The 27,278-nt window shown below is 36.7% G+C and overlaps 1 protein-coding gene across 1 annotated transcript in view; it reads left to right on the top strand.

The window, feature by feature from the left end:
- LOC102471338 (dystrophin-like) overlaps window positions 1-27,278 on the top strand; it is a gene marked incomplete at its 3' end in the record, with an annotated part of 269,792 nt that overhangs the window by 24,507 nt on the left and 218,007 nt on the right. Inside the window, exons 4-5 of the mRNA XM_027775726.1 lie at window positions 13,329-13,421; window positions 20,326-20,498. Coding sequence (XP_027631527.1) covers window positions 13,329-13,421; window positions 20,326-20,498 — 266 coding nt within the window. The remainder of the gene's footprint in view (window positions 1-13,328; window positions 13,422-20,325; window positions 20,499-27,278) is intronic.

Genomic DNA, 27,278 nt, shown 5'->3' with positions numbered 1-27,278 from the left:
AAAAAAAGACTGTGCATGGATTTCAATATTTTGGCAACAAAATACAATTGTATTTTGTTCTGTTTTTCCATGAACTTTGCACTCCCTTCATATATGCATGAAGTGTAAGTTATCAGGAGGGATATTTATTTGTGTGTAATAAACTCCAGTGCATGCTATTTTCCTAACCACTGCTTATTGTTTAAGATTCTGATTAAGGAAATCAACCCAAACTATTTTTTTAAAGATTTTTTGTCACAGGCTGCATGCACTCACTAGAGAGAGACAGAGAAAGACAGTGAGAGGGAAAGTGAGAAATCACCACCCAGGGGAGAATGGCCACACTGCAATCCTTTCTCCTCCATTCTCCTCCTGTGATTTTGGGCACACACACAAGCGCCTAGTGTGATTTTTAAGCTGGCAGGTCTGAGGCTCAAACCATGGTCAGCCATGTGGGAATCCAGCACCCCAATCACCATGCCACCTGCTGGCCCCTTAACCCCAATTTTTAAGATAATTCATGATTTATCTAATAGTCTTTTCATTCTTTGTGAAACGATTTAGGAAGATTTAATTTGTAACATTTTTAAACTCACATACTAAGACTGATGAGTGAAAATACAGCTTACCCAAGTCCCCTCAACCTTCTGTAATTCAAAACATGCTTTGATTATATGTTGCATAATAAGGGACAAAAATGACTCCTTTTAAGATAAAAATCAAATGTTAAAATGATCTGGGAAATTCACATAATTTGAAACAAATGTAAGAAACCTCCTAGCCTTAGCCTAACTTCAATTGACTAAATGATGGAAGATGTATTCTCATTTATGTCTATAGCTACAAAATGCCCTTGTCGATGGTTCTCTAAATGAGCATGAAGAGGCAAATATTTATCATAAGGAAGACAGTTCTTTTATCGATTGAGATACAACTTTCTGCAACTTACATTATAAAATTACAAATCTTGAAATGATTTACAAAAATTATTCGGGGAAAGTTTATCTATCTCCCTGACTCTAAAAGTAAAAATACATGGGAAGAATCATTACTGCTTTGTTTCTCAGAATTATGTGACATATCACACACACACACACACACACACACACAGTGCATACATATGTCATGGGACTATAATTCCTTTACATGTATTTATCTTTCTTATTCTGTTCCTTATGTTCTGCCCTAAGAACTTCCATTTTCAGGGGTCAGCAGATGGCATAAAGGTGGGAGTAACTAGACTCCCACATAGTTGACCACAGTTTGAGTCTCAGATTCTGTGACTTAAACACACACTGGGTGTATGTGCATGCATACTCCAAATCCTGAGAGGAGAATGGAGGAGAAGGGATTGTGGCATGGCTATTCCCCCGGGGAGTGATTTCTTGCTTTCTGTCTCTCTCTGGCAAGTGCATGTGCCCTATGGCAAAAATCTCAGTTTAAAAAGAAAAGCTTCCATTTTCATTTGTATTATTATTTTTTTAAAAGGTTTTTGCTACAGGGTGCGTGTGCTCATCAGAGAGACAGAGAGAGACGGAGAGATGAAAAGTGAGAAATCACCCCTCAGGAGGGATGGCCACGCCACAATCCCTTCTCCTCCATTCTCTTCTCAGGATCTTGGGCATGCACGCACATGTGCCTGGTGTGAGTTTAAGCCACCAGGTCTGGGACTCGAACCGCGGTTGACTACATGGAAGTCCAGTGACATAGCCATTACGCCAACTGCTGGTCCCCATTTTTATTATTTGACTCAGTTGTTGAAATTACTTTTATGCCAAATGTTCCTTATTCTAAAGTCTTGTGTACCATTTTCTGTTCAATGTTTGATGAAGCCTATTCTGCTATTTTTCTTTTTGTGAAGGAAATTAAAAATAATATAAACTCATCCAGGTCAGTAATCTTTCACAAACCATCATATTTCAGCTTTGCTTTAACATTATGGTTTTCTTAAGTATTCTTAAATATTGAATCTAGCAATATAATATGTATAAATCTTTTTACTGTGGCCACCATGGGATATCTAAATTTAGCTTGTAGAAAATATTATTGACAATGCTGGAAATTGCATCCATGCCCTGAAGGAACCAGGGATAAAACAAAACAGAGTGAGGTCTCTTGCCTGTCTTGAATAAGCAAGTGAGGAGAACTGTTCCTCATAGCTCAGTGGTTAGCAGACTCATTCAGGAGCTAGAGTGACAGTGTGCTCAGAGATCTTTATATATATATTAATTTGCAAATTACCACATATATATTTTTGTACAGAACTAGAGGTTTCATTCTAAATACCGATGTGGACAATGGAAAGGAACCTCTTATAATTCTTGTCCCCACACCTATAAAAGCACTAAACTACTCCATCACCAAAATCTATCTCATTTTCTATGTGCAGTTTTTACAGCCTGATAATCCTGACTGCAGAGATGTTTTCCTGGGACCAGTAGGTGGCATGGTGGTTAGGGCACTGGAGTCCCACATGGCCAACTATGGTTAGAGATGTTTTCCTGAGTTCACATTTAGATATTACACTGGAAACACAATACGTTTCCATTATGTCAAGGCAAATGGTAGGAATTTTCCATCCTCTCAAATGACTTAGAATAAAACATCTTCAAAAGAGAATAGTGCAAAACACTGAGCCAGAATCTAGCATTACCTTATGAGTAAAGTTTTAGGCCTGCTGACAGGGGCTTCAAAACCCAAATGTCATGTGTAAGTGAGCTTATTTCTGCAAAAATTCTATGCATTCTATTAAATTTTCACACACAGTATCAATTTTCACACCTCTTCATTTGGTATCAGATGTTTTCATTCTGCAAAACAGGAAATCAGAAGTTTGGGTGTCCTAAATGGCCCCAACATTCAATTTCCTACTATCTAGTTCTTGTCATAACACAGATACATTCACTCTGAGTTAGTTCATACATTAACATATATGTCATATTAATGTTTTTTGTTTTGCTTACTAGGAGGACACATAATTATTATTTTAAAATAGACTTTAACAGGTTTTAATATTTGTTTTTCCTTTCCACAGTAATGTAGCAGCTGGATTGATAAGAATTCTTGAAAAATATAATTCTAGAGCATGTACTGGAGAAAAAAAAGTAAAAGAAAAGAGAGAAGCCATTGTACATCATAGTGATGATTATCTAAGAGTAGCTACTAATGGATTAAAAAAAAAACAGTATTATTCTTAGAATTATGATAAGAAATATGTTATTTTAGCAATACATATGTGAGAATTCCAAGTCAAAATGGAGCAGACTGTCAATATGAATCTTTTAGTAGTAATATAAATACTATGAACAATAAATACCCTTTGGGAATGACAAAAAAATACCCCCTCTAGAGTCTTCATGATTATTAATTATTGTTAATTCTTATAGTCCTTCATTGTCTGAAGAGGAGATATACAGCAACAGATAACACATTACACAATAAATAATATTTGTGGTTTACATCCTGGTATGTGATATTTATTAACTTGGAGAGAGTCTATTAAGGCACTTCATAAAGAATTCTCTAGATCTTATTAATGAATTATCTCTCATCTCCAGATCTGCTTTTAAACCGGCCTTTGTGAGTGTCTTCCTTTATCTTTGTTACTCTTTATTTCTTAAATTTATTATTTATCCTGATAGAGTGTATGCATGTGGGAGATGGGGAGAGAAAGAGAGAGAGAAAGAAAGAGAGAGAGAGAGAGACAGAGATGAGCACCTTCAACAGAGTCTGGTCACACCAGCCTTCAGCCTGTCAGGTCCTGGGTATGCCTGTGCACTGTGCTTGTTTAGGCTGACCAGGCAGTGGATTCACAGCTTGTCATGTGTGATTCTGCTTCTCTCTCTTTCTCTTTTTAATTTGTAAAGGGTGTAGACACTTGCCAGAGAGACACAATGAGACACAGAGAGAGGAGGATGAAGGACAAAGAACTTCCTATGGGGCATATTCATGCCACAATTCCTTCCTTATTTTTCCATCCTGTGGTGCCCAATGTTTCTCAAGCTGCTGTGTTTGGGACCCAAACCACATAGTGGGGCATGTGGAATCTGGCTACCTTAATAAATACCAGGCCATGAGCTGGCTTCAAGATTTGACTTCTCTTGAGTAACCACATACTGCTGTGCTAAGCTGGCCCAATCTTTGATGGTCTTTTTTTTCCCTCATGGTAACATGCACATAAATGTAAAATGTACATAAACCATTGGTTAACTTTACATAACTTACACTGTGAAGATGTGCACACAATAAAAGATGTATTCAGAGAAAACCATATAGTCTTTAAAGATATTTTTAGAATTTTGCCACAGTGTCTGAGTGTCAAGAGAGAGAAGAGAAAGCAACCTCACCCATGGGGAATGATTATGTCATAATCTCTTCTCCTTCATTTCTCCATCCTGTCAGGGTTTTTAAAAGGCAAGCACAGACACCTGGCATGTTTTGCAAGCTTCTGGGGCCTGGACTTGAACCACTATTTGACTATTGGAATCTGGCTGCTTTAACCACCAGGACATCGAAGCAGCCTTAGCCTTAAAAGCTTTTATTTTATTTAATTATTTTTTGAGAAGTTTTTGCTATAGGGCATGTGCGCTCGCCAGAAAGAGAGAGAGAGACAGAAAGCGAGAAATCACCCCCTCAGGGGGGATGGCCACGCCGCAATCCCTTCTCCTCCATTCTCCTCTCGGGATCTTGGGCACACACGCACAAGTGCCCGGCGTGAGTTTAAGCCACTGGGTCCGGGACTCAAACCATAGTCGACTACATGGGAGTCCAGTGACATAGCCATTACGCCAACTGGGAGTCCCAAAAGTTATTTTTTTTTAATGAAAATAAAAGAATTAAATATATATCATAAGAAATTATTAAAAGGGAAATAATAATGAAAATTTGTAATCAAATAGAAAACTAAAAATAATAGAATTTATTCAAAAGCTGATTCTTTGGAAAGAATAACAAAATAGATAAACCTCTTCTAAACTTAGCAATGGCAAAGGAGAATTAAAGAACAGACAGGATGAGTAATGAGAAATTATATATGACAACAGATACAGAAGAAATTAAGGGACTACTCCATGCAATTCTACAAGCATAATTTTGAAAATTTCTAGGAAATGGATGATTTTCTAGTACAATGCAAATTACTAAAATTAAGATAAGAATAAGTGGAAAATTAAACCATAGTAATTACTTCAGAAAACATTTGGTAGGTTAGTGGAAGTCTACTATTGAAAAATGTCTCAAGACTATTCACAAGTGAATTTAATCTAACCCTTAAAAAATAAGTAATTCCTATATTTTAAACTATTTCAGAGCATATAAAAAGGTGAAACTCAGGAGTTCCTTTTGAGATAGCAAATCAGTCTTAGTACTACTACTAAAAAATCCCCATTAAATCATAAATTTTTAAGACAGTCTCAGTTTTGAACAAAATGCAAAAATTCTATTATGTTGAATAACATGAAATTTCTTATGACATCTTGCAAGGGATAAGTATTTGATTGTCAGAAAAGTCATGATAGTTTTTTTTTTCTGGTTTTCTATGAAACAAGTGTCATGATTTTTCCAACAGCCCAGTATTTAATACATGTTAGTTCTTATTGCAAAGAGCTCTTAAAATTTAAGAAGAAAAATCAAATTATCTTATAGAAAGAAAAATGAATGAAACTTATTAAGAGACAATTCGTAGATGTCATTGTAATGGCCAATTATACAAAAATATTTTTTAAATGCATTAGGAATCATGGAAATAAAAAAAATAGCACAGTGATACATTTTTACCCAGAGAACAAACAACACTAAAAGGTAGCAACGCCCATTGCTGCTGGGGGAGAAGAACCTGCTCTTATACAATGGTAATTAAAATATAAAATGCCGAGGCCAATAGGTGACGTGGTGGTTAAGGCACTGCGCTTCCACATGGCTACCTAAGGTTCAAGTCCAGGACCTGGAGGCTTGCATTTTCACTTTCTCTCTTTCTCTCTTCTCTGTCTCTCTCTCATGAGCACACATGGTCTGTAGCAAATTAAAAATATAATAATAATAATAATAGATTCTCACTGCTTACACTGAGGGCTGGTGCAATGCATATGCGCACGGGCGCCCGGTTGGTATGGGTTTCTGGCAGGCTGTGTGGACCTCGCCGTTGGTAAAAGGCGTAGGGGGCAGGCAAGTTAAGTCCCCCGTGAGCCCAGCCTTCTGGGGCTATGTGCGGTGACTTCCACAGGGCTGAGTCTCAGATGGAGGAGAGGGCCGTGGGGTAGTGAGCAGGGGAAAAAGCGGGGGAAAGAGGAGCAAGGCCTGGGGTGGGGAAGGGGTGCTTTTCCTGGGTGCCCATGATGCTGGCGTCCCCCGTCGCTCCTCATGCATGCTCTGGGAATTGGCTTCCCTCAGAGACAGGAGGTCTGAGCAGAAGGGGAGATATTTTCGGTAGATGTGCGGACTTGCCCATGCAGGTGTAAAGTAGATCTCTAGTCAGAAGGATAATGGCTTAAAACCTTTCACAAAGTCGCTACAGTTCGAGGTGCTGAACCTAACCCTTGCCAGACAAGCTAGAAAAAGAGAGGAGACTCCTCATAGAACCTTTCATAGCTTTTCCTGAACCGGCAGTATTTGAGGAGGCTGCTGCACTTCCTCCTTGTAGTCTACCTGGCTTTGCTTGTGGCTTCAAGCCCTCCTTATCCCAGTGAACATTTCCAACCCCAGTGTCTCCAAGCCACACAAGCCTTTTGATGCCCTCTGCAAGCATTTACTCAAGAATAAACCATAGGTAGAACACTTCCTGTGTGTCAATCACTGGTCAAGGAATAGAAGTGACAAACAAAACACACAACTTCTGCCCTTAAAGAACTGCTTTATTGGTGGACTCAAAGGTAGAAGCTCTGGGGCCAGCAGGTGGCATAGTGGTTAAGGGCACTGGACTCTCACATGGCTGACCATAGTTCCAGTTCTGGACCTGATGACTTGCTTTCTAACTTTTCCACTCTCTCTCTCTCTCACTTTGTCCCTCTCTGGTCAGCTTAAAATAAATAAATAAAGTTAAGTAAAAAATAATTCTTAAATAAAAAAGAAGTTCCTCGAAAGAAATAGAACCATGTTTGTTTGCTGATGGAGTCACCTGTGCATGGTGATATTCTTGAATTTCATGGTCCAGAAAGAACTGGATAAACAGGAATGCTCTATCATTTCAGAGCACAATGTATACTTCCAAAATCAGAAGGTGGACTGGAAGTTGAAGTCCTATTTATTGATTCTGATTATCACTTTGACATGCTTTGGCTTGTTATCATTCTTGAGTATAGACTGTCTCCAAGCTCTGAAGAAATAATCAAGTTCTCCTTGGAAGCCTTTTTCCAGTATACTGCAGTAGGAGCACCCATTTGCTTTTCACACTCTATTCACTGGAAACTATGTTCTCTAGTCACTCATCACTCTATCTTTTTTTCTTTTCTTTTTTTTTTTTTCTACTGGGCATGTGCGCTCGCCAGAAACACAGAGAGAGACAGAGAGACAGCGATAAATCACCCCCCAGGGGGGATGGCCATGCCGCAATCCTTTCTCTTCCATTCTCCTCTCGGGATCTTGGGCACGCATGCACACGCACCCGGCGTGAGTTTAAGCCACCGGATCCAGGACTTGAACCACAGTTGGCTACATGGGGGTTCAGCAACATAGCCATTACGCTAACTGCTGGTCCCCTCATCCCTCTATCTTTTGAGTTTGGATAGCCTGTCAGCTTTTTACTGGATAGACACGGCCAATGGAGGAGAAAGTGTTAACCTGCAGGAATCTACTCAGAAAAAATGTTCTCAGTTTTTACAGGAACTTGCGAATGAGTATAGCTCGGTTTTCTTTGCAACAACATAATGTATAATCAAACTCATCAGAAGAGCCTCTTCTGCTTCTAAACCTGATGCCTACATAGATTACAGACGCTGTCTCTCTAAGACATGGCAACAAGTGGTAAAGCATAGAATATTCTTCTCCAAGCAAGATGATTCTAAAGGCAGTAACCAATTTTCACTAATTTCACATCATTTAAAAAGTAACAGTTTAAAAAAAAAAAAAGAAACCACTTTTTTTTTTTTTAATTACTGGGGAAAGTAAGGTTGAATTGTGTTAACATATCACCAAATAATCTTTTGGAGGATATTGTCCAAACATCAAAAAGTGTTTTAGACTTAAACAATTTGACTGTAAAAGTTTTAAACTCCAGGGACCAGCAGTTAGCATAATGACTATGTTGCTGGACTCCCATGTAGTTCAATTCCCGGACCTGGTGGCTTAAAGTCATGCTGGGCGCGTGTGCATGCGTACCCAAGATCCTGAGAGGAGAACGAAGGAGAAGGGATTGCAGCATGGCCATCGCCCCTGGAGGGTGATTTCTCGCTTTCTGTCTCTCTGTCACTCTCTTTCTGGTGAGCACACACCCCCTATAGCAAAAACCTCTCAAAAAAAAAAAAAAAGTTTAACCTCCAGGGAAATTAACTTAACAATATTTCTACACAGAATGGTTTCTTAAACTAGTACAGTAAAACTTCAGACTGTTTTGTTTCTAGCCCATTTAAGATTAGTCAAAGTGATATAAACCATTAAACTTTGTATTAAGTTTATTTAAAAAAAATAAATAAGGACCAGCTGATGGCATAATGGTTACGTCACTGGACTCCTATGTAGCTGACCGCAGTTTGAGTCCTGGAGCCGACAGCTTAAAACTCACTGGACTCCCATGTAGTTGACTGCGGTTTGAGTCCCAGACCTGGTGGCTTAAACTCACGCCACATGTGCGTGTGTGCCCAAGATCCTGAGAGCAGAATGGAGGAGAAGGGATTGCAGCATAGCCATCCCCCTGGGGGGTGATTTCTCACTTTCTGTCTCTCTGTCTCTCTCTGTCTGTCTGGTGAGTGCACATGCCCTATAGCAAAAATATATTAAAAAAATATATATATAATGCTAAGTATACTGTAGAAAGACATATGCATGTACCTGTATGTATGTGTGTATACATATATAATTTGATTTAGCAGACATATTCCTGGGAATTTTTATTATAACAATAGAAGTATTGGTATCTAAGGATGTGTATGTAAGATGTCTATTCCTGCATTGTATGAAGTAGTTAAACAAAAGAAAATAAACTAAATCAAACCCCTAGAAACAAAGGGGATGTACCAACAGGGGACTGTCTAATTATTCTTTGATACATCCAAACTATGAAATAGAATATAGTCATTGAAATTAATGAGTGATAGTGTTTATTATGTGATAAGAGCAGATTTAATATGATAGCATACTATTTGACTTTTATAAGTATGTGTCTATATGAAATCATACATGCATATCCATACACACAGTTGTCATATGAATAGGGAGAAAACTATGAAAGAAAGGAATTCTTTTGGATCATATTGGATTCTGGAGAAGAGGAAAGAGAGGCAAGCAAAATGACAAAGAAAAATTGTCTCAAGAAAAACATTGTGGACATATGTGAGGTCTCTCATTGAGACATTTGTGTAAAATCAATGTATGTAATATGTATAAAGACATTAAATATTTTGAAAAGGAAAAATAGTAATTTATATATACATATACACACACATGTATACACACATATACATGTAACACAGTACAAAGAATAGCATATAATTTACCATCCAAGGAATGGTGGTGGTGATGTGTCTTACAACACAACTATAGGATAACAAAATACCCCCTTATAGCAACATGACTTGATCAAGTGCAGACCCTTAGAAAAGTATGATGCTTGGTATTAACTGCAGTGTGGTAAGAGTAACCTTTTAAGACATACGCAATAGAGAATGTATGAGTAAAACACCAGTTATAAACTGTGCAATTTACTCATTATGTCCTAGAACAAGGACCACCATCTAATGAGAGGGGGCCTCTGCCTTATTGGAGCTGAAAGCAAAGTGGGTAACCCTTGCAATGAAATAGTAAACTAGTAAAATATAATTGCAAATCAATAGGAAGTTGTATAAATTGGGAGTGATATTGTGACTGTTGACAGAATTTCTCTACAAAGCTAAGATTTAATACTGTGCTCATTATTTATGGAATGTTGACAAAAGAAATGACCACATGGTTATTACTGCATCATTTCTAAAGTTGTAATTAATGATATGAAATGTAATTATAAAAACACACGTTTCTTAGAGTTTGGAATTGTGAAAAAGTTTGCGGCCCCTGACAAAACTTCAGCTTCGTTGTTATTACTTAACAAGACATCTAAATGAGACATCTAAAATTCATCCTTCCTACCTTTTTGCAGTGCCTGTAAGAGTTTGATTAAAGTCCATTAAACTTTCCTAGTAGTATTCTCTTTCTACTTCATAATGCCCTCACCTCTCTACCATTAAATTTTTTTCCACTGCTTCTTTTAAAGACTTTGAAATCTAGCCCCTAATTTATATGTGCATGGGATAATTTAATGTTACAAATTCCTACTAAATATGGCTTTTAATGTTCACAGAAAACATTTTTTGTCTGATTGTTAAAAATTGTTTTTAGGGCCAGCTAGTGGCATGGTGGTTGGGGTGGCTGGGTCTCACATGGCATATTGTGTACTTCAAGTCCCAGACCCTGTGCTCTGGAAAACACCAGGCATGTGTGTGCATGCCCAAAATTCTGAAGGGAGGAAGAAATGGAGAAGGGGTTGGGGTGTAATCATCCCCCATGTACAGATGCTTTCTCACATTCTCTCTCTCTCCAGTGAATGCACATGCTCACTGGAAAATTAGAAAAATTATTTTCAATTGATGCACAATTTTTTCATATGCATTGAGCACAGTATGAGTTCAGTATATCAGTACAATGAGTAATGATTAAATTGGGGTCATTGTTGTATTTATCATATCCAACATTTATCATTACTTGGTAGGAACATTAAAAATCCTCCCTGTCTCCCTAACCACTTTCTTTTCAATTGATGAATTTAGAGTGACTTTACCCCTCAGAGGGAGCTCTCTATATATTCCTCAACTCTGCCGCTATGTCAGAAATCCCCAGATGAAATGCAGATGATAGGGCTGTCTTTTTCTTAAGTTATTAATCTCCTCTCGGATCTTGGAAAATCTTGCAAAATTAAAGCTCGATATCACATTCAGGATGTTGATATTGATACACTTGCCCAGTAGAATTTATATTTCCTCAGGATTTTTGTACATGTGTATGTGTGTGAGCATGCATGTGTGCATTTCTATATATTATCTATACATTATTACTTGTGTAACTATGATCGGAGTCAAGATACAAAACGGGGCTGGTCAGTGGTGCAGCAATGGTGAATCACAATGCTCCACATGGCAGACTCACATGAAAAGGCTGCCGGTTCAGGGACCAGCAGTCAGCGTAATGGCTATGTCGGTGAATTTCTGTGTAGTTGACCGCAGTTCAAGTCCCAGACTGGGTGGCTTAAAATCATGCCAGGTGTATGTGCATGCGTGCACAAGATCCCAAAAAGAGAATGGAGGAGAAGGGATTGCGGCATGGCCATGCCCCCTGGGGGGTGATTTCTCGCTTTCTGTCTCTCAGTCTCTCTGGCAAGCACACGTGCCCTGTAGCAAAAACCTCTCAACAACAACAAAAAAAAAAAAAAAAACCCCTCAAAAACAACAAAAAAAAAAAAAAAAAAAAAAAAGAAGAAGGCTGCTGGTTCATATTCAGAGACCTCCCTGAGTACACTGGGCATACATGTGCCCATGATCTGGGATGGCTGAAGTCGGGAGGAGATTAATGCATCAGGATCCTGTTGGGAGTGAGATATCTCTGGATCTCTTACTCAGGGATTAAATAAACTCAAAATAAAATGGGCCTATTTCTAAGGCATGGAAGTTTAAAAATCTATGCAAAATAGTTTCATTACTACAAGGATCCTTCCTATTGCCCTTTTACCACAAACTGCCTCAACCTACTGCCCCACAGATCTTACTCCCATCGCTAACCTCTGGCGACTGCTACTCCATTCTCCATTTCTATAATTGCATCTTTTCAAGAACCATACAGTATGAATTTGAGATTGACTTTTCTTTCTACTTAGCATAATTCCCATGAGATTGATCTAAGTTTCTGTGTGCATCAGTAGTTTTTGTCAGGGCCAGCAGTTGGCGTGGTGGTTAAGGGTGCTGGACTCCCATTTGGCCTACCGTGGTTCAAGTCCTGGACCTGGCTGGCTTGCTTTCTCACTTTCCCGCTCTTGCTCTTGTTCTCTTGCTCTGGCCCTCTCTGGTCAAATTTAAGTAAATAAATAAATAAAGTTAAAATAATTCTTAAAAAAAAAATAGGTTGCCTCTTTTCATTGCTGAGTGTTATTCCACATGGTGGCTGTAGCACCGTGTAACTTTTCATCCTTGAAGGGCATCTGGGTTGTTCCCAGGTTTTGACAAATAAAGCTGGTGGGAACACTTAGGTACAGGCTTTTGTGTAAACATGTTTTCATTACTTTGGGATGGATGTCCAGGAGCCCAGTGCTGGATTATAGGGCAAATACATGTTCGGTTTTGTGAGAAATTGCCAAACTCTTTTGCTGAGTTGACTACCATTTACATTTTGGACAGCAATGTTTGAATGATCCTTTCTCTCTGCATCCTCTTCATCATATGAAATAGTCACTGTTTTTCTGTTTTAGCCATTGTGATAAGTGCACAGTAATATCTCATTGCGGTTATAATTTGCATTTCCCTAATGGCTAATAGTGTTGAATATCTATTCATGTGCGTATTTGCCTAATGCTTATGTTTAACCCGACTCCACCTGGAAATGGTGGTTTTAAAAGGACAGGAGACATAAAGATTTGCATTGAAAAATGAAACGCTGCCAGATTTTGATTTCCAAGTCCAGTCCTAGATAAAGAGAGCCAACCATTAGCTCCATTGTATAGTACAATTCTTACAAATTTTTTTTCTAAAGCAGAGGCATTTTAATCAAATGCAGGAACCCTCCATTGTAATAGCACCTCTCTGAGCTAGATAGAAGGACTGATGAACTTTCTTTTTTTGAGTTTTAACTTTGTACTAGGAAGCATGTCTTAATTTCAGGCATCCTTTATGAGTTATCACTGTTATATTTTTTATTCAGAAATACTGTGATTGGCCTCTTTAATCTGCACTAATCTGTTCGTACGTTCATTTTCTATCTTTGTGAATGTGTTTGGGGATGCTTATTTGTTTTGAAAAGTGAATTTACAAAAGCATTGTTTCATTTATAGATTATTTGTAAAAAGTTGTAATGCTGCTTAGGCTCTGAATATCGCTAAATGTGATTACCTTTACCTTTTTTTTTTCTTTACAAATAGGCATTTGGGCTCTTTCCTTCAAATGTTTTCCCCTTCTCTTTCATAGGTTGATTTAGTGAATATCGGAAGCACAGACATAGTAGATGGAAATCATAAACTGACTCTTGGTTTGATTTGGAATATAATCCTCCACTGGCAGGTAAGAATCTTGATGAATGTTTCCTTAGCGAGTCGTTAATCCTTTCATTTTCACACTTGACCTGGAAAATAAACATGGGTATCTCCATAATGCTACCTTTAAAATTAGCACAGCTCATGTCATCTGAGATGTGACGGATTAACAGATTATAAAATAGATTCTGATACATTTGTAGGAATATTTTTCTAAATTTTTTTTCATTGGGTAGAGATGAGGCAAAAAAGACAAAGTCCCAACCATAGATTAATAAAAATATTTTTCACAAGCATATGAATTCTATAACTTGCCTATAAGGAATCTACATAGTTTTATAAAAAGAGAGGTCTTCTTCCTAATTACTATCAAAGGATTGAGCCTTTGCTAATATTGTGTATTCTCATTGTTAGCTAATGCCAATGAAAGATTACCAGTGGAGACAGCATGTGACATAGTGGTTAGGACGATGGATTCTCACATGGCTGACCACAGTTTGAGTCCTGGACCCAGCAGCTTGAAACCAAGGCCAAACATGAGTGTGTGCATGGCCAAAAATCCTGAGAAAAGTATGGGGGAGAAGGGATTTTGGGGAGGGGGATTTCTCTCACTTTCTATCTCTCTGTCTCTCCAGTGAGCACACAGGTCCTATAGCAAAAATCTCTCTCTCTCAAAAAAAAAAAAAAAAGAAAAATTGGTAGGAAATGAACATATGTATGGATATCTGTGTTATATACACAAAATCACTTCATAATCTGATTTGGAGTTTGCATTTTTTCTAAATCATCTGAATATAAGGTTTTCTCAATGTTTCTATTAATAAAACATCTGCAAAACAGATCAAAGGTTTTTTGGTTTACTGAAAAAGACTATGCAAATATTTAGTCAAACCAACATGAGCTTAAATGTAAACTTCTCCACTTACCATCTCAGTGGTATTGGTATAAAACCATCCTCTTCTGGGCCTCAGCCCTTTCACTGCCAAAAGACAAAAATTAAAATGAACATTTGTATAATTCTCAGCATTAAATGAGAGAATATTACTTAGTATAGTGCACCATTTTAATTTGAGGTGTATCATATGAATGACACTGATTGCTTAGGGCTTTCTACTCATATTTTAGGAATTTAGAGGATCCTTGAGATATGTCTGCCTTTTTTTCTAGTAGATTGAGATATCATTTTTTAAACCATACATTTACCCATTCTATGTATAAAATTTAATTGCACCAACCTGGTTAGGTACTGTTGCTCAGTTGTATCTCAAACTATCTTGAAGAACAATCCCTCCTCCCCACAATTTATCAAAGTTTTAAGGCTATTCACAGCATTGTAAAAACCACCATAGTAGCCTAATTTGGGCACTTTTCTACCATTCCAAAAAGTTTTTTTTTTTTTTTTCTTAATCATTTGCAGTAACTTCTACCCAGTCCTTGACAACCGTTGGTCTATTTCTGTTTCTCTGTATTTGACTTTTTTTGACATTCTTTATCAATGGGATCTACAACATGTATTCTTTGTCTGACTTCTTTCACTCAGCATGATGTTTGAAGTCCATACCTATCATAGCACATGTCAGTACTTCATTTAGAAAAATTGATTCTTGAACTGTAGATTGGCCTTGCTCAGAGTCAGCATGGTGTAGACGAGAAATGTACCCTATTCAAAGTACTGGCCACCTTACTTTCTCAATTGTCTCAATATATTTTTATTCCAAATACTCTGAACAGGCTTAGCTCTATTTTACAGCAATATGGGAAGAGAGACAGAGAAGCCATAATCACTGGGAAAAGAGTTCTCTTGAGAGCCTTAAATAAGGCCAGGTTGCCCCATTTTCAGCCATTTCTATGTAGTGATATTGTCAAATAGAACCAGCAAAGCAGTATACGCCATCTCCCATCAAAATGTTGTAGTTCTATTGCTCAGTGCTTTTCAAATTATCTTGAGAAAGGAAGAGTTTTCCCCCAGTCCACTGTATGCAAAATACAATAAAAGCGAAGTATTACAAAAATGAAGCAATATACATAGGGCCCAAGCTTTCTTTTCATTATTAAATACAGCAGACTTAAATAATGCACTGTAAAAATGCTACAGGTGTTTTAAACATACTCTCAGTCATTGCATTTATCTTACACAAATAGCGTATGGAGTGACTCGGTTTGCAGACCACACTTAGAGTAACACAGACATTGGTTGTGACAAAGCCAGAAAGAACTCAGGCATACACAGAACCCCAGAATGCTCTTTTAATCGTATTTATCATCCAGGTGAGCTCTCATATAATCTCGCCCTTTCTTATTGCCTCAGAACTACTTCCAATTCCATCTCAATGTACTCTAAGACAGAGAACTTCAAGACGGTCCTGCTTGATATTTTCTTCATTTGCTTGTGAATTATTCATTTTTATTGTTACCATGTAGAAGAACACTCATATGCAGGATTACCAGAAGGAATGCTTTTTCAGTCTTTTTTGTCTGAGATTTCCCTTATAAGTCCATTGTTTTTCATCTGTGTCCTTGAATCACCATAGCTTGTGATTTCAAGGATATAAACGCTAACCAGTCTCCACTGACTTATTTCCCTTTCTTTTGTATCATATTATCCTAAACTAAAAATATTAAACACATTTTAAAAAAATTTTCCTGGGGTTGCTTGGTGGCACAGTGGTTAATACAACACTCTGCGATACTGGAACCACATGGGAAGGTCCTTGGGTTTGCATCCTGAGGCCTTTCTGTATATACTGGTCATGCGTGTACATACCTACATGCCCATGATCTGGGCTGGCTGAGGCTGGAGGTAGGTTGTAGTGTGAAGACCTTTTTGGAGGTGTCTCTCTGTCTCTGTCTCTCTTTCTCTGAAGAAATAAATAAATAAACCTTAAAAAATGCTAAAAAAATTTATCCTGCTTAGTGCTGCTCATTGCAATCCAGTGAATTTCAAAAGACATTTTCAGCAAGATTGCAAATGTGCCTTCCTATTAAATAGTAGAATAAGCCGTTGAACCTTAACAAAGATTAAAGGACACTTGGCCAACTTAATATACTTTCCAAGTCTATCAGATTGGGAACGGCATTAAGAGATGGAAAAATGTGAATTCTTTCTTCCAATGCCATGTCCTATGTTATAAATAGTGCTGTGCAGGACTTCTCTTTGAACTTGTGAAAACTCAGGAATGCTGGCTCTATTTTTCCATTACTGTTTTTCTAGTTTCCACTTCAAATAAAATTGTTAGCCTGAAAAACAATGTGTATTTTGAAGCATAGGCAGCTTTGAACCAAATTGTGAAGGAGACAACGTGTGTTTGGCATTTTTTTTATTTTCCTTTCTTTTAAAGTGCAAACCATTCTTTTTAGAGTAGTAAACTTGGTGTGGGCAACCAGCTGGAGACAAAAACAAATCTTGCTAACAGTGGTGTGCTATCAGAAGTCAGGTCCCCACCTTTGCTGGCTAAGTCAAGGGAATTACTCAGTTCCAGAGCTAATTCACACTGGACTTTTTAGTATTATTTTTATTTATACCATATACAATTACAAGAGCATGATAAATTTGGCCCTGCTGAAAGCTGCTCCTATATAAACCAGCTCTGTGTGCATCACATCATTTTAGCCCAGTTAACTCCTAATGACTTACAAAAAAAAAAGAAAAAAGAAAACACTGATAAGAGACATTTTAGCTTTTTCCTTTTAAAAGTAGGTATGTACACACAAAATAACCCACAAATAAACACATACATTTATTTAAATTGAGTCCATTTTAGGAACAGTAAGAAAATTTTCCTGAAGGTAGAAAAATTTTCTGATTAAATATTTACCTTTAGGAACACTCTTTACTTTAAAACAAACAAACAAAACAAAACAAAACAAAACAAAACTTAATTTTCTTCTATGCATGAGGGAGACAGAGAAGAGAGAGAGATCCCTCCAATAAAGTTCCAATGCTTCAATCCACCCACAGCTTACCACCCACCAGCACTGAATCATGGGTACAAGCATGTCCAATGCCAGTGTACCTAGGATTGTGTCCAGACTTGAACTTGGAACTTCCCATGTGGGATTGACTCACAGAGCATTGTATCTTACTATCGTGTCACCATCTGACCTCTTAGCTATTTCTTGAAAAGTGTCCTTCATGAGAGAAAAGAAATGATTATTATACATAGCCCTTTATTTTATCGGGTGATCTGAAAAGTCATGATAGCTTTTTCTTTAATTAATTCATTTATTTCAGAAACATTTTTTTAATTAATTTACATTCATTCCCTAAGCTTCGTCACAGCATACAAAATGTGATTTCCCATCCAAAATTTACTGCATAGCAGCTTAATCTACAAAAATGCATCATGACTTTTCCAGTGCACCAATATTTCTCAGCAACATTTACACTCAATTAGAAGCAAAAGAAATGAGGCTGAAGCTGATAAGCTGATTTAGTGACATAATCATGCTAAAGGAATTTGGGGTTGAGTACTGTGTTGTCCTTTAACATTATGTACATAGAGGGCAGGCTGGCCAAATATTTCACAATTGAATCCAATTCCTCATGGAGGGTTGCCTGTGAAAATCCATCACCACCACTAAAGCCACTATCCTCTGATTCAAACCCTGGTTTAGCACAGAACACAAAGTATGTGTCCTGTAGTCACTGTACATAGAGGTTGTATACTTTACAGTTTTAAAATATGATGAGAAAAACTAATATGTTTTATATAATTTTTTGATCTATTTATTCATTGAGTGAATAGGCAGGTCAAAAGGAGTTAAGAAAACTGGCTAATACACTGAAACAATGGATTCAGCTATCAAGGGATCATGACAAATACATGCAAAGATTTCCTATCTTCAAATCATTACTACAGGAGATGGCATAATGGTTACTGGAATCTCCCAAGGTCGACTGTGGTTTGAGTACTGGACCTGATGGCTTAAAACTCACACTGGGCACATGTCCGTGCATGCCCAAAATCCCAAGAGGAAAATGGAGGAGAAGGGATTGTGGCATGGCCATCCACAGGGGAGTGATTTCTCACTTTCTGTCTTTCTTTTTCCAGCAAGCACACACACCGTATAGCAAAAATCTCTCTCTTAAAAATAAACAAACAAATAAACAAATAAAATCATTACCAGGACCGGCAGGTGATGTGGTGGTCAAGGGCACTGGACTCCCGCATGGGCGACCACGGTTCAAGTCTCAGATCTGGAGGCTTGCTTTCTCTCTCTCTTTCTCTGTCCCTCACTGGTCAAATTAAAAAATAAATAAATAAAAAATAAAATCATTACCATGTTTACAAAATATTATCTCAAATCTTTTTTAATGTATTATGAAACCATGTTTAACAGCATACCCTAAAATTAGTATTATTTTATAAAAAAGATGACTAACACAGAGATATTTAAATATGTACTTACTCCAATGGCATTTGTTAACTTCTATGTGGATGAAAAAGCAAAATATAAATGTCATATTTAGAATACGCAACAGATATTCATCATCTGCTCAGATATTGGTAGTATATAAACCATATACTTTCCCGAAGGAAAGCCTTCGGTGTTAGAGACTAATCAGATTTGCTTATATTCCTCCTTCAAGTATCTCTTAAGGTGCCTGAGTTATAAACAGTAGCCTAGTAACTATTTCTTTAACAAAATTTGTTGAGAGTTTGTTATACAATGAGGTGTCATTTCATTCTTTAAATTTAGGAAAAATACTTAGAGTGGATTTCTGCGTCAGATTAGAGGAATGAAACTTTGAAATACAATAACCTGCTGAAAAGCGCTTGCACATGCACAAAGCCTAGGAAAGAATGAAATGTACAGAAACCAATTAAGGAAAATAAAATCAAGGTCGCACATCTACAACTCTTAGAGATAAATATTCATTTCTTTTATTCTGCTGAGGTTTTTTTTATTGATTTTTATTTCTTCATTTTAAATAGGCAAAGGTTTCTGGTTTTTTTTTTCCAATTTAGACAAAAAAACAGAGATTATATCATTTTAAGTCATGATATGATTCTAGAGATTTTAATTTATTATGTCTTAGACTCTGATTCTAATAACAATGTAGTGAACTTAGATATGGAAAGGCCCAAAAAAGGTTAAATAACCAGCCCAATTAACATAGTTAGTAGCAGAGGCACAATTTGAACTGAGGCTTTAAAAGTAGTATTTTCTTTCTTTCATTTTTTTTTAAGAGAGATTTTTGCTATAGGGCATGTGCACTTACCAGAGAGACAGAGAGAGACAAAGACAGAAGGTGAGAAATCACCTCCCCTGGCAGGGGGGATGGCCACACCACAATCCCCTCTCCCCCATTCTCCTCTCAGAATTTTGGGCATGCATGCACATACGCCCAGCGTGAGTTTTAAGCTGCCGGGTCTGGGACTTGAACTATAGTCAACTACGTGGGAGTCCAGCGATGTAACCATTATGCCAGCTGCTGGTCCCCAAAGTAGTATTGTCTTAATCACTGCTATTCCTTTTATCCAAAATTCAACATTTCTTATATCATTAGTTAATAAGTCTAATCTTTTGTGCACTTTCTTTTTTGGTCTATCCATTACAGCCAGCAGATGAGTGATTCTAAAAATAGAAAATGTATAGTTTAATATGACAGAATCCAGAAGTAATAATAAATATATTCAATGAATGATACAGCATATGCACCAACCAATCTGAGTGGGCGCCTAACCAATTATTGGGTTGTCAGAAAAGTCATGATGCATTTTTGCATAGAAAAACCAAAAAATATGTCATGACTTTCTCAATGACCCAATAGAATGGGCCTAGTTTTATTCAGAATGTATTACTACTCATTATTCATTGGCTCTAAAGTTGAAATTATTTATGACTGAAGATCAAGTACGTTCATATTTAAATGTATAATTCTTATTAAAAGAATTCATTTACTTCTGAAATTTTCTTTCCACGTATAGGTCAAAAATGTAATGAAAAATATCATGGCTGGATTGCAACAAACCAACAGTGAAAAGATTCTCCTGAGCTGGGTCCGACAATCAACTCGTAATTATCCACAGGTTAATGTCATCAATTTCACCACCAGCTGGTCTGATGGCCTGGCTTTAAATGCTCTCATACATAGTCACAGGTAAGGAACTACTGAAATCCTGAATATTTTTTGTAAGTATTGATTTGCTGATGTATCTTTTTGCCCAGTGTAGTTCAAGATCTTTTCCTATTATGCAATGTGTTATATATGTTGACCGTATGAATCTAACCGCCTATCGGAATGGGCTTATTAAAAATATTTTTTTCTAAATTTATGTGAATTATTTCATTGATAAAATATAAAAGTTATTGGAGCATAAAATGTGTTCTGGTGAAGGGAGAAGGGCAACATAGTTGAAATTGGGACTCTCAAAAACTCCAGGTTGAATTCTAACTTTGCCGAAAATGAGATTGGTCTTTTTGCACAAATAATGTGTTGATATGAGCCTGAACTAAAGAGCTAAAGCTGGTTTCAAACCTCAGCTTAATGGTTGTAGAAAACTTGATTGCCGTCATCAGATAAATAATGTAGAAAAAGAAACATGTGCCTTATGAAATGCACGCTTAGATAGCAAAAACCACAAGGTCCTGTATATTTTCTGCTAATTTAGGGTTATAAGAGGCTCTGAGCATCTTAACAACCAAGGCAAAAAGCAGAACACAATTAATTCTATGACTCACTAGTCAGAATATCAAAAGGAACAATTGCTCTGGAACAGCAAAGCAATTGCTATAAAACAAGCGACTGTCCTGTGGATCTTCATCAAAAGAACTCAGTATAATATAGTGAACCAACATCCTTAACTATACTCTGAGTAATATTATATTTCCAAAGATGACAAAATAGTTGTTTGCCTTTCTTATATAAAGAAGTTCAATAAATGAATTAAAAACAGTTCAGGAAAAAGCAAAACAACATGGGATTATATTTATTTGCTCAGCCCAGGTCAAATGCATTGCCTCATTAACTGAAATGCCACTAGATTGCATCTTTCCAGATTTCATTGCAGGTTATCTTTTCTCACTTTGATTTCTCTCTGTCTCTCTGATGAGTCTTCCATTTTCTTATGCCAGGTTTGCTTTAGAAAAGATCGGAATATAAATTTTCTTCATGGTAAAACTCAATCCGAGAGCAAACACAATCTAAATAAGTATCTTTGGCAGTTGTCTTGCTCCAGCTGGGTTTAATTAACCCCATCTAGACTGGGTTTCCAGGTGAATGACTCAGCAACCTGATTTTAGAAAAGAGGCCAACATGCACCTAATCAGCATGTTAAGTAATGTTAACACATTGTTTTTCTTGAGTCTGACAGTAGAACAATTTTCCATAGCTTCAGTACAGTCAGATGAGAAGGGACAGAGATGCTCATTCTGCATTATAAATCAGCACTCATTTATGCAACCTCATGCCTCACACTAAGGGCTTGAAACGATTGATCTTGCTGTTCATGTACACATTTGCAGATGAACAAAAATATCGAAAATCAGGTTATACAATCCTTGTTGACTCTTTAACATTTCCTCTTCAAGTGGGAGATGTCAATCTTGCAAGAACATTCGCATGCTACATTTGCTACTATTCTATTTCATGATTTCTGAATATATTTGCAAGTAATACAGTAAACATACTCAGATTACCCTGCTGCATCTGTCCCTGACCCGCTCTTTCTCTAAATATCCTCTTTAATATATTCTCCCTTGTATTGAATGAATCATCAGTAGCTCTCTCTTTATAGATCACACAGTTACTTTTCATGAGGTTCCTTACAGTTGTTTAACGCTCTTTCGTGAATCATCTTCTCCTTCTTTTTGTTTTTGACAGATGTTAATATTATTTATCTAAAGCAAAAAAAAAAAAAATGGTTGAACTTTCTGTTCCAAGGTGACTGTCACTGGTACACTAAGGAATGTCATGAGATGTCCTGATTTCAATAATTAAGTGACTAAGCTATATAGAACAAAGCCATGTGCTTAATATAGATCATAGAGAGCGACAAAGGGCTTTGGAAATCAGAAGTTTGATGTTAAAATGTAAAATCCACCACAGAAGAGTTAAAAGGAATCTCTACTCTACTTTCATAGGAAAAACACAATGATAATTGTTAGAAATAAGCTGAAAATGTGGAAATAAAGTTGCAATAACTATAAAGCTACACTTACATCCTCTTCCTAATTTCTTAATTTATAACCACAGCACATACATTTTTTTTTTATCAGACATTAGTGCTGGGGCAAAGGAAAAAAAATGAAACAAAATGTGTTTTCATAATCCAACCTCTACCCCATCACATTCCAGTCCTTAGACTCAGTCACTGTCAGAAACTTCTATTATTTTTCATGATAGATACTATAATAATATATATTATATGTTTTTATTTCTTGATAAGTTGATTTCTGATGTATATTTACTCCCAAACACGAAGCATGTAGATATTACCTGTCATCCCCATCTACTTCTCAACTTTATTTATATATATCATAATCATAATCTTAAGGGTTTTTTTATCTTCAGTACTTCAAAGAATATGAATACATTTTTTATTTTCATCAATTTTATTGTTGCCAAATTTCAATGTATTCTACTCATTATTTACAACAATACCCAAACAAATACCTGGAGATGCAGCATGTTTGTTCACATATCTGAGGCCTAACTGCTTATTAATTAAAATATTGGTATAAGGCCCTGACAACAGTGAAACAAGTAAGGTGGCCCTGGCCTTGGGATGAAAGCATCAATCTTTGAAAGGAATTGTTGACTTTCATTAAGGATAAAGAGATCATCACACTTATTTTTAGACTCTCTTGTTTCTTATCATCTTGCCATTTTGTTATGATGTTATCATTCTTGCATCAACAACATTTGCAACATTTATATCTCTTCTATAAGGATTTGTGTCCTTGGCTTGATTCCATAAATTGAAAATACTATTGTTATGTGAATATAATGAAACTTAGAAAAGGGTGATAGAGATGGTTTTTAAATGATTAATATTTTGTAGATACTCTTCTGAGTAAAATATCCCATCTATTTCTCATGACATAGATAGAATAATTCTTCCTATTTTATAAATTGGAAAGCTGAGGCACAGAGTGATTTATATAAGACCATCTTGCTAACTAACATGTGGTAGAGCCAGGATTTGATATGCTTAGTCATGATGTTGATTTCCTTAGAAGTCTGGTGATCCTTGGTTACATGTTCTTATTTTATGAATTATGGTATAGGTTAGCACAGGTATCTATGTGGTTTTCCAATATAGTTGGTTTTTTTCAATTTTTATGCCTTTGAAATACACAGCTTTTAAAATTTTCATTAATTAACTTTATTTAAAACAATTAGATTTATTTTTAATGCTAGAAGTGACCTTAGATGTCATTTAGTACAATCCTTTTATAAATGAAAATGCTGAAGCTGAAAAATATTACATGATTAGGTAAGATAACCCCTTATTCAGGTAGTTAGCCAGTGGCTAAGGGGAACAAGAGGAATGGAAAAGGGGTAGAATGTGCAAGCAATTCTATTTTTTTCCTCATCATGCTCATTTAGCCTTGTTTACTGTAACCTAGGTGAGAAAACTAGTTTTCCACATACTCCACCTATATTCTTTCCTACACCCATTCCTTAGAAATGAGAAAATAAAGATGAGGCAGAGTTTGCATAGTGAAGTTGAAACTACCCCAAATAGTCCAGAGTTTCATTTTTAATTTTTATTTCTTGTATCGTTCCCACTACTGGAGACATTCCCAATTTGTACACATTTTAGGCTCCAAAAGATTGTTAGCTGTTTGAGATAATTTGGAGTATCTAGGTGGGATTAGATTTCCTAATATATAATATTCTGGTGCATTAATCAGGGTGGGAAGAATTGAAGAAAAGGGAATGAAAAATATATTTATACCGTTGTGTTTAATTGCTGTCTTTGAAAATAACAGCTAGTCTACCTTTGTAACTTCTTCCCTTATGTAGCATAAATTCTTAAGCAGGAGTCTAATGACAGACCCAGATGTCCCAAAATATTGGGTTGTTGGGGAAGCTATGAGGTTTTTTCTATGCAAAAATGCATCATGACTTTCCTAAGACCCATAGGATGTAAATTGTATTTACAGATATGGATAGGTATTTGTCTGTGTAGAAGTTTCTTTTCTCTTGTCAGATTCTCAAAGATGTCTGTGATCCACAGAAGTCGATTTCCAATATTACTGAGATAAACTATCATTTCTAATAGGTTTTTGCCTTAGGACCATGTGCTCACAGGAGAGAGGGAGAGAGAGACATAGACAGTGAGAGGGGAAGTGAGAAACTATCTCCCAGGGAGAATGGCCACACCACAATTCCATCTCCTCCATTCTTTTCCTGGGATCTTGGGCATGCTTGCACTCGGCCTCGGAGTGGTTTTCAAGCCCCCAGGTCTGGGACTCAAACTGTGGTCGGCCATGTGGGAAGCCAGCGACATAAGCTCTACACCATTTGCTGGTTGCTGTGATAAATTATAACTTTTTAGCATGATCCTTAGGCAAACTTATACCAATCTCTCTTCTAACCATATCTCCCACTACTTGATACTTGGAATCTTCCAGTGGGGCCAAGCCTGTGAGATCTTAATTACCTGAGCTTTTTTTCTGTTTTTTTTTTTTTCTTCTCTCAGACTTTGATTCTCTAATAGTCATACAACCTATATTTCTACTCTCAAATGCTTTTTAAAATCTAAACACAAGCCATCATTTAAGATTCCCTTAAAACTAAAAAAAAAAAAAAAACCTTTTCTAATCTCTTCAGATTTTAGAAAACCTTTTATCTTATTTATATTTTTTAGAAAAAAATTATCCATTTTTTAGAAATCATTATATCTTATTATCTATATTTTTTCCAAATTTAGTTCTTTATTTTTAAATTTTTCCAGAGGATGTGCACACTCATCAGAAAGAGAGAGAGAGAGAAAGAGAGAGAGAGAGAGAGAGAGAGAGAGAGGAAGAGAAGAAGAAAGCCCTCCCATTAGGAATGGTCATGCCACAATCCATTCTCTCTCCCCTAGTTTCAATATTTGGGACACACAAATGTCCAATCTTTTTTTTTTCCAGCTACAGAATCTAGAACTCAAACTCTCTGGTTGGCCATTTGGGATCTAGCTGCATTAACCATTAGGCCACAGAGATAGCCCTCACATTTAAATTTCAATTTATCATGGTCTATAAAATTTTCTTCCACCTTATATTTAAATTTCTTACACAATAATAAATGCCTCTTGCACTCTTTTGTGTTTCCTCTATTATCAAGTAAAATGAGATTCATATATTGTAGTATGTGCTCATGCATTCTCTACTGTAGTTGACAAAGATTTATTGGGCCCCTACTATGTATCAGCATATGATAGGTTTCTAGCTGTGAGTCATAATGGAAAAACTATTGTACATTCTAATGGGGGAGACAGATTAAATTATGTAATATGTTAAATAGTAGTAAGTGCTAGTGAGAATAATATAAAGTAGATCAGCTGAAAGAAAATGAGTATTTATAAATATACATTGACTCAGGACATGCGACATCAGATAGAGATAGGGCAGGGAAGGACTCAACAATAATGTGATTTTTTGAATAAGGATCCTGAGGAAATAGAAAAATGAGCTGTGTTGATGTCTGGGAAAAGAGAATTCCAGGCAAGTGGAACATCAAGTGAAAGTGTAGGCAACTATTGTATCTACCTTGCTTGTAGACTATGAGGAGAGAGGCAAGAAATAAAATCAGAGAGTTAATTGGGAGCCAGACCATGTTGAGCCTTGTAGCTCACAGTTAAATATATGATCTTTACTACTCGTATAGCAGAGATTTGAGAAGAAGGATATGATAAAACATATGTTAACAGATTACTGTGGCAGCTCTGCCGAAAATAGATTAACAAGGTCAGGGGCAGGGAAAAATGGATCATTTGGGGGCTATTGCTATCATCCATTCAAGATAAAATGATATTTTAGATTAGGGTGATGGCAGAAAGGAAAATTAGAAGTTGTCAAATTTTGGATATATTTTCAACTAAGTGTTGTGTGAGAGTTAAAGAGTCATCATGGATGACTAAGCGTTTTCATCTGAGCGACTGCAAGTTTGAATTTGATTCTTCAGGAAGGAAGACTTGCATGTGAAATAGGTGGGCTTGGAGGAGTGTGATAAGGATAACTATCAGAAGCCAGGTTTTGGACTTGACACTTGCAGACTAAGTGGAGATACTGAGTAGGATGAAGCTAGAGTATGAAGATCAGGAAATAGGTCTAGTGCATTCTCATAAAATTGGGATTTATCAGTAAGTGGTTGATATTTAAATCTACAACATTGGATGAAATATACACATTTAGTTGCTCTTGTGAGGTAAAATAAAATCTTCTTTGTTTTCTTCAGTATTTTTTTAGTGAAAAAATAATTACATTTAGTGGCCTTCAGGTGGTGTGATGGCTAAGGCACTGGACTTCCATGTGGCTGAATGCGGTTAGAATCCCGGACCTCGCGTCTTGCTTTCTCACTTTCTCTCATGCTCTGGTCAAATTGACATGTACTCACTAGAGAGAGACACACAGAGAAGATGAGGGTGAGCACAATAGTGAGGGTAAGAGGGAGAGAGAGAGAGAGAAAATGAGAAAGCAAGCCACCAGGTTCAGGACTCGGACTGCTGTCAGCCACATCGGAGTCCAGCACCTTAACCACGACACCAGTCTGCTGGCCCTAATCAGTGTACATCTTTACAGCATACAAAATGAATTTTCCCAACATGAATACACTGTATATTAGTCCAGTCAAAGATATTACCATACATATTATCATCAACAGATAATTTTCCATTTTTGTGTCCGTTAAATATTTTGCTTTTTTCACCATTGATTCTCTCCCTCC

The sequence above is a fragment of the Tupaia chinensis genome, unplaced genomic scaffold (assembly GCF_000334495.1).
Source record: "Tupaia chinensis unplaced genomic scaffold, TupChi_1.0 Scaffold000600_2, whole genome shotgun sequence".
NCBI classification, from domain to species: Eukaryota; Metazoa; Chordata; class Mammalia; order Scandentia; family Tupaiidae; genus Tupaia; species Tupaia belangeri.
The sequence above is the reverse complement of the archived record's forward strand: the minus strand, read 5'-3'. Positions and strand labels throughout refer to the sequence as shown.